The sequence below is a fragment of the Hermetia illucens genome, chromosome 6 (assembly GCF_905115235.1).
Source record: "Hermetia illucens chromosome 6, iHerIll2.2.curated.20191125, whole genome shotgun sequence".
NCBI lineage: Eukaryota > Metazoa > Arthropoda > Insecta > Diptera > Stratiomyidae > Hermetia > Hermetia illucens.
Window position 1 is genome coordinate 85,145,666 of NC_051854.1, and position 13,945 is coordinate 85,159,610.

A 13,945-nucleotide genomic window follows, 5' to 3' on the forward strand; every position below is an offset into this window, starting at 1 on the left:
GGGGTGAGAATCAAATGAAGAAATGCGATCAAATCAACAACAGCATAGTCAGTGTTTTATAAGATCCACCTCGTATTAAATTGTTTATAACTAGGGTGATCATGACTAATAATTGAACTAGCCAGTATTTTCCCAATACAATATACAAAGTGGTCTACATATTAATGAAAATTACCTGAATAGATTTCGGCGAACAAAGTAGCTGCATATACCGAAGCGCCAATAAAGATATTGCACAAACACGCAGAAGGTGGTACGTAGATCCCCACTGTAAATCCCAACCATTCATAAAACCCGAAATAAAAGTTTCGCCTATTCAAGCTATTGTTTTCTTGGAATATGGAATGGTCGCACACATTTTATAAAGGTCTCTCAGATCACAAATGCACACCACACCACATCGTGCAGTTATGATTCAACACTATTAAATCAGTTATTGATCTTCTAATTATTTGTTTTCCGGTAGTTTATTTAAATAGTTATACGGAAAGTGTGAGATTGAAGGGGAAAGGTCAATCCACAAAGCATTTGCACAAAACGAGCTCGTCATGATTTTCCTCCAAGCGACAAAAAACGAACGGGAAATTGTTTTTTTAAGTTTCGAAATTGAAATTTACATCGTGAATCAGTTTTGAATAAAATTTCAAAGGAATCTAAACACTGACTAATCAAGTATGCAATAATATCGTTCTAATAAAAACAAATGCAATGAAAATAAACATGCAACAAAACCCGTCAAAACAAATTTAACTTTTACTTACATTATTCTTCTCTTTCTGCTCCTGTAGTTGTTTCATTAGTAAGTCTTCCTTGTTAACTAAATTCCGGATATTCGCTTCATAGTCAGCAAGTTTCTGGTCCTTCTCTTGTATCGTCGCTTTGTAGTTGTTCATAACAGTACGTAGTTCATTAATCTCGCTCACCTGATCGACATATTTATTCTTTGCCACGCCTAGTTGCATATTCAATTCGTCGATTTGTGAATTCAAGCTGTGAACGTGATTCTGTGAGTTGGTTTGGATTACCATCATCTCCGACTTGGCTGAATCCAATGCGGCTTGCAAATTTTTGATCTGTATCTGTGTATTTGCTTTTTCGTCGTCATTTTCTTTTTGCTGGCATATTAGCTTATTTTCAGCATCATTGAAATTAATCATGAGAGATTTATTCTGATTACTGAGAAGTAGGATATCGTTACGTAAAGTCATGTTTTCATTTTTCAATTGTAGCAATTCGTCATTTTGGGGCTGCAGTATTTCAAGAATTTGATTAACAAAAGCATTCCGTTTGGCATTGTCTTTGAACTGATTTAGGTTGTTTATTTGAGACAGTAGCAGTTGAGGGTTGAAATGTTCACTTTGCATTTTAAGCATATTGTACTGCTCTTTGAGCTTTTCCATGCGATCATTCATATCCTGTGTACCGTTTTGAAGTTCCGTCTTCAGGGCTTGGATCTCATCAATGTAACCTTTGATGGCCGCATTGTGTTGAACTCGTTCAGTGTTGATTGTAGTGCGTAGCTCACGAAGTTTTGCTTGTATTCCAGCCGAGGTGGCTTGTTCTTCTTCGATAGCTTTTTCTTTCTCTTCAAGCTTCTTACGTAACTTCTGAACAATATCGTCACTCCATTCGGAGTGATTAGCGGTAGTGTCTTGTTGCTTGTTTAGAAGGTAATCTATAAGAATTTGAATTTCGCCTCGGGTGAATTCCGCTCGACCCAAAATAGACATGACCGAATTGACAGTTGGTATTGGGTAATCTTTCTTTGATGGGATTGGTGGAGTGCTGACTTCAGGCTTCTTTTTCGGTTTATTCTGCTTATTCTGAACCTTGGGTGAATCGACTTGCTTCGCTAGTTTCTCATCGGGCTGCTTCGCCTCTTTACTATGACCACTGGAAACTTCGTGCGATGGGGTTTCAACCTTCTCGATCGAATCTTTAACCGTAGTCGCTGATGCATCCTTCTTTGCTTGCTTAGTTTTCTTCGACTCTTTGGGTTGTGCCTTTTGAATTTTGCTACTTTCAAGAGCCTCTTCCTTCAAGTTTCTCTTTACCACTTCTGTTATTTCCTTTGAATAATTATCTTCAACAGTACTCAAAGATTCAGCATCGGAATCTTCCTCAACTACAATTGGCTCAGATTTATTGGTAGTAGTGCCCGGGTTAGATGACGTTTTAGGATTACTATTTTTTCGTTTAGTAGGCTTTGTTGTATTTTGATTCACATTTGATCGTTTCGAACTTGATCCCGTTCGTTTGGATTTCGTTCCATAAAGTTTTTCAGCCAACATACGTTTTTCAGCTGCCACTTCCTCGAATGTCTTGCCACGGAAAAACTTATGGATAACCAATAAAGAAATCAAAGATGCTAAAAACACACAAGCAATAACAAGGATTATGTGCAGGTCCATGTTTGCATAATTCCTGTTTAATATCTGGAGTAACTGGAAATTTCAAATCTGAAAAAAGAAATATTAATAGAATTAATTTTAAATTATATATAATACAATGGTAACTACTAATTGCAGAAATTCCACCAAAAACGGAAGCCGCTAAGCAGCAGCACAAGCATGTGATCGGAAATCAATATGCAATACAATCTCTAGCACCAAAATTTCAAAGTCCAAAAAAGGCCAGAGAGAGCATCGAAAGGTACAAAAGATAAGAATGAAGTGGAAATTAGTTCCAAACCTAGAAGGTCACTACTTATGACAACGAAAAAGAATATGGGCAATCACCGGATCGATATTACCACTTATGGTGCAAAGTGCAAATATTGAAAAGCGCAAACCGAAACTCATAAATGAAAGATGTGAGTTCGTCAGTGAGGTAGAATATCCATTAAAATATTCGGCTCTTGATTAGGGGTGAAACTGTTATCATTAACTAACATTTGATTGAAATAAATAGGTTTTGGGGCTACAATTGAGTACCTGCAGGGAATTATCTACAATGCTGAACGTCAAGGGTCACCTATACCATCTATAATAAGCGCGGGAGAAGGTGGCAAGAGCTTATTTATCTCAAACAAGGATTATGCCTAATATCGGAGGGCAAAGTATAATCTCTAATCAATCCTGCTATACGCGGCTTTCGGGAGTGGACAACGATCTGAACTGCAGGAGGATGTCTTCAACATACCGACCAATAATGCTAAGTGTGAAGTGCGGACCGAAATATATTATATGGGGTTGATAAATGTATTCATACAGTTTTGAATTCTATTTTGAAACAATTTATTTTGGTGTTTAAAGTCATTCTTAGGGAACTTTTGTGCTCTAAAAGACGATAATTTTTAATAAGTTTTCTTTTTATTATTTTTTACACTAAGAAAGAGTATCCAAAGCGTGGACGCAAGCGACGATTCTTATATCGAACCATGATGGGGAACAAAAAATATTGCCTGTACGTCAATATGAGGCAAAGAAATGAGTGGGTAGCTGCAGCAGAAACGCCAAATCCGAGATTTAAGCACGACCTCCACCCAAAAAAGACAAGATCAAACGAAACTCTTTTATGACAACGCTGGAATCTATGTAGCACCAGTTGTCAAAACAGCACTCCAAGAGCTCGAAAGATCTTCTAACATTCGCCATACTCTGTAGACCTTGCACCAAAGGATTTTCATCATTTCCGGTCCCTGACAGATCAAATGAGAGGCGTTGCTTTTCACAACAAAGAAGACTTCAAAAACTAGGTAAACAACTTTCTCGACACTAGACCAGGCGAAACGTGATTAACAGAGTCGTATAAAAATGGAAGCATATCGTAAACAATGGCAGCGAATATATTGTTAAATGATTTATTGTTATAATAATTGTTTTTTTTGTTCAGATAAAACTCGATGAATTACCCAACCAACCCAATAGATCACTTAACGATCCATAAAAAATAGTGCAAAAATAATAATAACGCCAGATGCCAAAAAGAACGACCCCCAAGCGAAAAGCTCCAAAGGTTTTCACATTTATTCGCGGGTATTGCCAATGGGTAGAGTGTTCAACAAATAAAAAAGCTTATATCGAACCACGATTCGAAAGGTAGAATGAGCATAACACATGTATCATGCTATTTAAACGTCCAAATCTTCGTGATTTGTTCATTAACCATCGAAAAAATTATTAAATGTGAAAACTTCTGTAATATTCCATCTTTTCGTTTTTCACTTTCTTTCATTCCGACTACGTAATGGTTTGGAGTTAAAAGTAACCAATGTTTTATTTAAAATGTTGGTTAGCCTTCGCGTTGAAGTTCAATAATATATTACATTGAAGAAAAGATAAGAAGGGCGCCTAGGTGTGGTTTTTCCATGGTTTTCTTGTTGGTGGACAGCGAAAATATTTCTTACTCATTGCTACGTCGGAGCATTGAAAAATCAACGTCTTTTATTTGATAATCAACTTAACTCTATCCAGAATAAAAATATGTCTATCTCCCGCATTTAAACGATCACAGCAATGGTTTTCATTCACAATTCCAAAAATTAATTGATGACTTGGCAATTTAGCTATCGAAACAAATTCAAATAATGTAAGGATGTAAAAAAAATGTCGGAAGAAACGAGCCCACCTTATCTCTGGCCTATTGGAAGACCTAAAAATATACTAAAAGTGATAACATCAACGTCCGGTCCATTTTCTGCTTCATTCAGTTGTAGTTGCTATAAATTGCCATCACCGGATGTGGGCTATCACTATCATCAGAAGTAATGGAGAAAATGCAAGCAAAAGTGTATGCACGTAATCATTGGGGAGACATTATTGGCTTGGCTTGGCCGGAATAATGGGATAATTGCAAAAAGTGATTGTTGGAACCATTGGGAAAGGATAGCAGAACACCCAATATGTAACAAGAAAGTGGAAACTCATAATCAATATCAAGAAGAAATGTTTCTTATTTATCTGGAAGAAATATAAGCGGGAGTGAATAGCGGAATATTTGAGATCGCGTTCATTTGATATCAGACGTCATGAATTGAAGAGAAAGTGTTGAATCATTTTCGGCGCAGCAAAACTCAGTAGCAATCAACATTTTTAGAAAAAAATGAGGAGATTTCACATAAAATCTGTGCTGAATCAGATTTTTCACAACACTATTTGGGTCATATGAGACCTGAACTTCACCCGTTTTCGTTATTGGAGCGAGCAACGAACAATTGGCTGTCATTTGCAGTCAAACCTCTCCCAGAATGGAGACAAAGCAGCTACGGGCAATGCTCCAAAGATAATATAACATCGAATACTTAAATAAACAGACAAATTAAACGACAATCAGATTAGTTTTGTAGTTCATCCCTTTGTATTAGTGACTTACAGGGAATAATTCGACAGAATCCCCGCACAACGCAATTTCTGCAACGACAAGTTGTGTCATCTTAGAGGCTGATTTGGCCTAAATCATTATAGCCAAGGATATATTCTTTTCATCGCCATCCAGTGCAACAATAGCAGGTTTCTGTGTTGGGTAGTATATTTGTTATCGGAAATGTTGGGACACCTGGGAGCTTTCGAACGTGGTAGCTGGTAGCGCAGGTTGAGCACGCTGGGCAAAGTAGAAGTTTATTACCTGGCCTAGCATAGAATTCCAAAATAGCGGTATGAACCAGCAAATTCCATTGCCTACTTAAATGCAATGACCTTTAACGAAATTACAGGCTTGATGAGCAGTCCGATTGAAGTCATCGAGAAGACGAATTTAACACTAACGCGTCCCTCAACTACCATGGTAATTACGTGGTGAGATTTGGTTTAAAATAGTGGAGGCAAACTTTGTGAGGTATAACTTAAAAGATCCACAACAGTAATATTTGCAAGTCATAACGATGCTGTCACCGCGATATGTTACCGAAGTCCGCGACATAATTACGGAGCCCGTGACAGACAGCTCATATTACCACTTACCCAAGCAATTAATAAAAAGTTGTGTGCTAGCCAGGAGGAGAAAATGAAACAGCTCATGAAGGACACATATATGGGTGAACAGGAAACCCGCCCGGCCGTCTGCAGTGTCTCGGCGGTACTACAGTTCCGGAGCCGCTGATAAAAAGTCTATGGTTTAGACGCCTGTCATCTGCCCTTCAACTGATTATGACGACGATGGATGGGCAGACACTAAAAACTGCGACCGACATGGCTGATAAGGTCTACGCCACACTTCCGTCAAGTATTACGGGAACAACATCCTCGCTTTCATCAGCGGAAACCAGTTTTACGCCACTAGACCAGCAATTATCAAGTCAGCTTGCAGAGCTGCAAACGGAGCTACACAGGTGAAACCCGCGAATTCTTCCGCACGTAAACGTCGACGCTCTCATTCTCGATCACATTCGTCCCCAAGTTATATGCTGGTACCACTGGAGATATAATGCCGAAGCCACCAAATGCGTGAAACCGTGTAATTGGGCTACAGTTAAAGCCTTTGGGAGCCGTTGAAGATAGCAAAAGGCCCCGTTTCATCGTCTTCATTCTGCCTGTCTATGTGTGACAAATATACGAGAACACGGTTTCTCATAGACACAGGTGCCGATATATGCGTTTATCCGCGCTCGAAATTACAAGGACCATGTAGAGAAGCCTGGTTCGGATGCCAACGAAACGCCAAATTGCTAACCTCGCACTCAACTCGGCCTTCGATGGGAAGTCCCATGGAGATTTGTTATAGTGGACGTTTTTCCTTGGAGCAAATTTTTTAGCACATTACGGACTCCTTCCAGATCTTCAGTACGGTTGTCTTCGCGATTCAACAAATTATCTTACCTGCCAAGGAGAGATGGCAGAATGTACCAATCCAATTACTCGTCCGGACGGAATTAGAAAAAATGACGTGGCATCGAACTAAGCACCATATAGTCACAACACCAGGACCACCAATTGCGACAAAACACTGACGATTACCTCCGGACAAACTGAACATCGCGTAAAAGGAATTCAATACCATGATCCAGTTGCACCCTTGCATATGATGCCTAAAAAGAATAACAAGTGGAGATCGTGCGGAGATTATCGCGCACTCAAGGCCCGGAATTCCGCCGACAAGTACCCAGTTCGGAATGTCCAAGATTTCACCTAAACGCTCTATGGTAAAACTGCCTTTTCAACAATAGACCTGATAAGGGCATTTAGCCAGAACCTGCTAGCTGAAGAAGATATACCAAATGCTGCCATCACAACACCGTTCGGCCTTTGCGAATTCCTGTTTATGACATTCGGCCTATGGAATGCGGGCGCAAACGTTCCAACGATTCATCCATCGACGAGGCTTTGGGAAGTTTGGACTGGTGATATGCCTACATCGATGACATCTTAGTCGCTTCATCTTCACGTGAAGAGCACGCAAGCTACTTAAGAACTCTGTTTCAAAGGTTGAAACAATATGGAGTAGTTGCGAATCCAAGCAAATGCGTTTCTGCTCAGCACGAGATCAGTTTCTTAGGATACCTTGTCTTAAAAGATGGGCACGTCCCTTGCTAATCAAACTCAAAGCGATCTAATCATACTCACAACCAACCAACGTGAAGCCGATCAGAGCATTCTGTTAAATTTTTACAGAAGATTCATACCCAGAGAAGTAGCAGTATAGGCACCACTCAACGAGATTCTTCACGGCAAAATTAAAGGAAATTCACAAATAAAATGGACCAGCGGATCTACCGCAGCTTTTGAAGCTTTCAAAACACACTGCTTGCACATCCAAAATCTGACGCACCTTTGACCATTTTTTGCGATGCATCTGACTTCGCGATTGGAGCAGTCCTCCAACAGCAGATTAATTTTTGCTGGTAACCATTGGCTTTCTTTTCAAGAAAGCTCGATCCAGCGGAACGTAAATACGGAGTGTACCACCAGGAACTACTGGTTATGTACCTAGCAATCTCAGTCCGCGGAAATGCTACAATAAGGAAACACAGGACTTCGGCAAAAAGCTATTGCAGAGGCGTCATCGATGGCATGGATATGTAATTGGTGCTGCCGAGAACTCACTTGCCAAGATTTCACCAAACATCGAAAGTGATGGGAAACCACCGAAATTCCAGCCGAAATAGTGATAGCTTAATGCGCTAGATAATGATCAACCAACAGGAACTAATCTGCATATTGATAACGAAAGAAATGACAATTCCAAATTTCTTTGAGGAACACTTAAGTTACCATCTAAATCTTTTTCGAAGGAAATTTTCCCACGTGGATTGTAACATGTAGAAAGAAAAACCAAACAGAAAGGAAATTATCATCGTTATCGACCTTATCGTGGGCTGCTTTTGGTTGCGTTCGCTTTCAAACAGGTATGATAGGAGAAGCCGAAAAAGGATACTTCAGAAGACAAGCGAGTGAAAGATCATGGAGTCCGAGATTGCAAGAAAAAGAAAGAAGATACACCTGCTGTCGTTTGAGGAGGAAAGGTTGGACAATCTCGACCGAAATTTTCTCAAGCTCAAAGCATCGAATGTAAGTACCATGTCAGCTAAGAGGGTGATACTCGGGCAGTGGGAAAAGCTTCTAGGATTAAGGTAGCGAATAGCCAACAAAGAACAATAAAGTGAACCTACTTCTTAACTCAACAGTCGATTTAGCAGTTGTTTGTATGTGGATCACCACCTGGTGGTCGTTTTCATTCGCTTGCGTGTTACGTTCACCATTTCTCGCAGGGTTCGAGAGCTACGACCCCCTAAGTTCAACATCGACCGTCACCAAAGGTGCTTTTTTCCCGGGTGCTACTAATTCCGGGAAGTTCAGTGTAGTGCAGCCTGTGACAAGAGTAAATTTGCTATTGCGCTGGTCAGGCAAGCGGAAAGTGCGACAGATCGCAATGATTTCAAGAATATATACCACATCACAAAAGAGCTTGAATGTGGTCGCAAATCTCTCGATGATTCTGTGAAGGTCAACGGTTGACTTCTCATACACGATGATGAATAATTGAAGAAGTGGAAAGAACACTTCATCACGATTCTTAACCGTCTCACATCCGGTGAAGTTCCTCATCTTGTGGATGGAATGCTTCTCCAAGCAGAAGACAAACCATTTCGGCCATCAATGCACTCAAACGGAGTAAAGCCGCTTGGCTTGACGGTCTCCCCGCAGAGTTATTTATCGCTCCACCTGCAATTACTGCTGATCTGCTGTTTTCACTCATCCAGAAATCTTGGAATACGAGACATTTCCCAGAGAGTTGAAGGAGGGGATCATCGTCAAGACCCGAAAGAAGTGGAGCCCGTTATGAGTGTGACAATTGGAGGGGTATATGTGTGTATTCTGCCGTTGCAAAGATAATAGCTAAAATAATTTTGGAATGCATTAAAGAACATCTCAAAAGCTTGATCGACAGAAAGCAAGCTAGGTTCCGCTCCGGATCCTCCTGCATTGATCACATCAACATCAACTCCACTCTACGTAGGAGGCGCATTCCGGAGAAACTAATATCTATTATCAGAGTGACATATGACGGCGCAAAATGTCACGTGCTTCCCCGATGTAAAATCTGGGAGGATTTACACCCTGTCGCCGAGATTATTTCTTCTTGTTATTGGTGACGTTCTTCATGCTGCCTTGTCCGGAGGACGTGGAGGAGTTCAATGGACAATGACATCATTCCTCAAACGCCTCGACTAGGCTGATGACATCTGCTTGCTCTCTCACCGGGTCGTGGAGTGTGGCCAAATGGCTCTGGATTTGCAGAAAGGCAGGTAGTGTTGGACTGAAGATAAACACCAGCAAAACCAATGTTCTCAGTCTAACGGGTCAACGCACTCTCCCTATCTGCATTAATGGGCAGAACATCGAAAGTGTGGAGCAATTTGTATATATAGGAAGCGTGGTTTCTACGGACGGTGGCATCGAACTGGATGTCGCCCGGCGCATTAACAGCGCTAGATCCACTTTCGCTGCGCTGTGTAAAATCTGGAAATACAGTTATCTCAACACCTAGATCAAGTTGAGACTGTTCTGTGCTAGTATTCTTTCTGTGTTGCTATATGGAAGTAGCACATGGAAAGTGAACTCCACTGTCACCCAAAAGCTCCAAACTTTCTTCAACACCTGTCTGCGTCATGTCATCGGAGTGCGCTGACCTAACACTATCTCAAACGAACAACTTGGTCGGCGCACAGGACTTCCATTCGTACGAACTGTGATCAGAAGAGGAAAGTGGCAGTGGATTTGTCACCCTTCCAGGGGTGACAATTGCATTGCGGGCTTCGTCATGCAGTGGAATCCACTCTTCCAAGACGCCGACAAGCGAGCCGCCCCAAGGATCTTGGCGCAGAACAGTAGAGGGGATGCGAGCATCTTGGGAAGTCGTGGGGGAAACTGAAGCATATTTCGGGTAACCGCGAGCGATGGTGCGTAGGTGTGGTTGATGCGCTATACCCCACTAAGGGGTGAATGTTAACCATATAGATATACTTCTTCTTCTTCTCACCCTTCCTCCCGCGGCCCCATCCCACGGTGGAGGATAGCACCATTCTGCCTTCTGATAACAGAGAGCGGTAGGAAAAAGTAAAACTGCAAAATAGCTAAATGCTCGTAAGCTAAAATCGACAATGAGACAGTTAAAACTACTGAAATCACCCCACTACTTCAAAGATCGTTCTAGAACCCCTCCTCAAGGTGGTATTCTTGGGACATAACCAATACCATGGGGCGGACAAATGGGTTTAATCTTCTAGGAAAAGATGGCTGATATACTTTGTACTGAAAATAAGCAAGTCATGGGCTTTATATTCCATTGTCATAAAAATATAACTCGAATGTTGTCTACAGGGTGGAGTGCCATCACCGATAGTTTGGAGTATAGTAGTAGACTAGCTAATCAATACTAGAGTTAAGGTCCAAGGTATGAACATAAATGTTAAACAAAAAGCAGAAGTCATTTGAAAATTAATTAACCAAGTCGAAAAGGTATTCTGGAAGATGAACATCAGAAATATATTTAAGAAAGTTACAAGATCTTTGATGATTTGTACATCCAAAGCAAAAAAGAAATCGAGATCCAGTATCTGGGGAATTAGAATCCAATCCAAAACAGCCAGGAAATGCACAAATTCCAAAGATGGGAGTGTATGTGTATTGTTGGGACTATGAGAACATTCCCACACATCATTGCAGGTGCTTTTGGGATTGACTCCTCTTCATCCTCACATACACAGGCGCAGGGGATAATCTACAAAATGTCTGAGAGTAGCAGTGAATTGGCGAGCTACCTAAACAACTGAAGGAAGATTGACATTTCTTCTACGCGATATCCCGAATTACTAACACGGAGTGATAGCTTATTGATGAAGTTTCATTTTGTTGAGATATTTGAAACTCGATTGAATGACAGGACGGACTGCGAGAGTATAGAAGTGACCTAGTGCTTAAACAGCACAGCAGAGGGAATGGATGCAAGGGTCACCGGTTCAAAGACAAAGTACTTTGAACCAATTGGTAAGAATATGTATATTTCAGGTTGAAACATATGCGATAGGTAGGTGTATTTACTTTAGCCTCCTCTTCCCAATTGGCAGCTTGACGACTATTGAGACATTCAGAACAAACCAGATGAATTCTAGACTGGTATAGGAATGCCTGGATAAATTAAGTACCCTTGATTCATACAATAAGCTCTGAATACTCTAGGTTCCCGGCAATACCGGGTTAGAAGACAATGAAGCAACAAATGAACTACAGAAACCATAAAGGGAAGCATACTAAGAGTAGAACGGTCCAGGGTGGAGGATTGTTTAAAACTCACCAAGAAGACCCTTATGATCACAGCGGGAATACTCACAGGTCACTGCAGAGTAAACTTTCACTTGCAGAAAAGGTAAAAAAAAACATTTAAAAGCGAGTGTTGAAGATAACGCAACACAACTAAAGAAGAAATTTTTAAACTATCTTCATAGAAAAAAAGTGTCTGTTTTTTTTTTTTTTTTTTCTATTATCAAATGATAACAAACTACAATCAAATATACAAATTTAACATAAATTTAATGAATTGAGCAAATTTGAAGATTTCAACTTTCGATATCTCGAAAACAATGGCGCCACGGCAACCATAATCGTGCGGAACCTTTTATGTAGAACAGAAAAAAACAGCCAATATCGACATGTTTTGATAACTTCTGATTTCTGATTACTTCGAACAGCGATCTATGTCGATGGTTAGATCAAATATTGATTCAAAGGAGAAAATAACAACAAAAATATCTCCTGCCGGCTTTATTCGAAAATGAAACCCACTTTCTCCGCAGTGTCTACGAATGGTTCGCTTCAAAATGACATGACGCAGAACATCTTCAGATATTCGTTGCTGGAATCAGTTGGACTCTAGCTAGATAATTTCGAAGAAATGGATGGGGCCATTTTAAGGTTCCTACAGGACCATATAAACATAGAAACTCATCAACATCACAAACTAGATAAGGCATGCGAAAGCTTACTCAAATGATGGCAGATAGGAGCTGCTATGAAGACATTGTCTGCACAGATACCATTCCAAGATTCTGCCTCTACATGGAATAAATAAAATTTCAAAACGAAGCATTTAGTTCTGCCGGCCACAGGCGCGATGTAGCCTTACATTTCATCTTTTCGAACAAAAACGCCGGCTCGGCATCTTTCCGATATCGCTTATCAGGACGCCACTTAGAAAAAATGTTTTGTGCTATCTCGGGCATTCGGACAAAAGAATTTTCGCGAAATTCGCATCAAGGGACGTCTAGCGCTGCAGCTTGGATCTCACTGCTATCAACATTCCACTGGACGGCATTCCGAGAAACTTCCCTATCTAATGAACAGTAATTAAGTGGCCGGAAGAAAATATGAGATGTGGAAAAGATAAGAATGCGACACACAAAAACGCTGAACCAAGAATTTTTGGCACGTGGCAAAGTCATATAGGGAGCGAGCAAGCACCAATGCCGTTGACGCCGCTTGCGGCAATTGCGGACGCGAGAAAATGAAATTTCGCTGAATCGCGGGTCAATGACAGAGCTACACGTAACTCACGACGGAATTCCCAACATGAGCCGCGCAAAACTGCATGAAGTTCATCCGGTACCCTGAAGACGACCCATTTCGTCTAGGACCGAAGTTCCAAAATATGCCCCACAACCTGCTGCACTTCCCACTTCAAACAAGCCGGATCTGAGATGGGAAATTCCTCACGCAACTTTGTTGCACATTCCAACTGATGATGTCACTAAAGAAATTCTACTGCGACTCCCACAAGCCACCGATTGCATTGGAGCAGCGGACATGGGCGCCCGGTCACCAATTGGACCAGTGCAAAACACTAAATTCCAGCCACACTCTGATTCAAACTTCTTACTAAAACCCTTTCGAATATCCGAGAAAGTGCATCTTTGACATTTTGATAGATGGGCTAACCGCCATTGCAAAAAACGCCGAATGCCGTCCCTTCTGCATTCGGACAATTATCAAATTCTCGAAACCATGCAGAAATTGAATTACGAGTTGAATTGAAGATTATTGTTAGTCAAATATACGGAGTGAATAAAACCGAAATTAGTTGGAATTGTAAAAGTATTCACTGAATTACTTACGAGTCTACCGGAATCGTGAAAACCCTCTGTAATTTCTGCTTCGGAGCACAAAATATACACACACGTCAAAAAACATGTAGCCCAATAGCTACAGTTCAGTGTCGTGGACGATAAATGCAACATTTTCAGCATTGCCATCTCCAACGTGACCAACTGGGTGCCGATGTTTGAAGAAACTGTATTGAAGTGGAAATTAGCATTCTGAATTTAAAATGTTACATTTAGAAATCAAGTATAAATAGATGCATTGCTCTGATATATAATCATTATCGGTTGCATTGGTTTCAAACATTTTTACCATCTGTAACCATTAGAGCAGATCTACCAGCAGACACTCTGACTATACCATAAAAGTAGATTCTGCTGAAGAATAGCATCCACCTGAGTTCAGTGATTTTGCCT

At 40.7% G+C, this 13,945-nt stretch overlaps 1 protein-coding gene across 3 annotated transcripts in view; it reads right to left on the bottom strand.

The window, feature by feature from the left end:
- The window catches only part of LOC119660584 (ribosome-binding protein 1), a 35,814-nt gene extending 22,160 nt beyond the window's left edge, over positions 1-13,654 (bottom strand). For all 3 annotated transcript variants that reach the window (XM_038069241.1, XM_038069239.1, XM_038069240.1), the window contains exons 1-2: positions 13,544-13,654; positions 762-2,459 (exon numbers count right to left, since the gene is read on the bottom strand). In XM_038069241.1, coding sequence (XP_037925169.1) covers positions 762-2,411 — 1,650 coding nt within the window. In that variant the 5' untranslated portion in view covers positions 2,412-2,459; positions 13,544-13,654. The remainder of the gene's footprint in view (positions 1-761; positions 2,460-13,543) is intronic.
- Between the last annotated feature and the right edge of the window lie 291 nt (positions 13,655-13,945).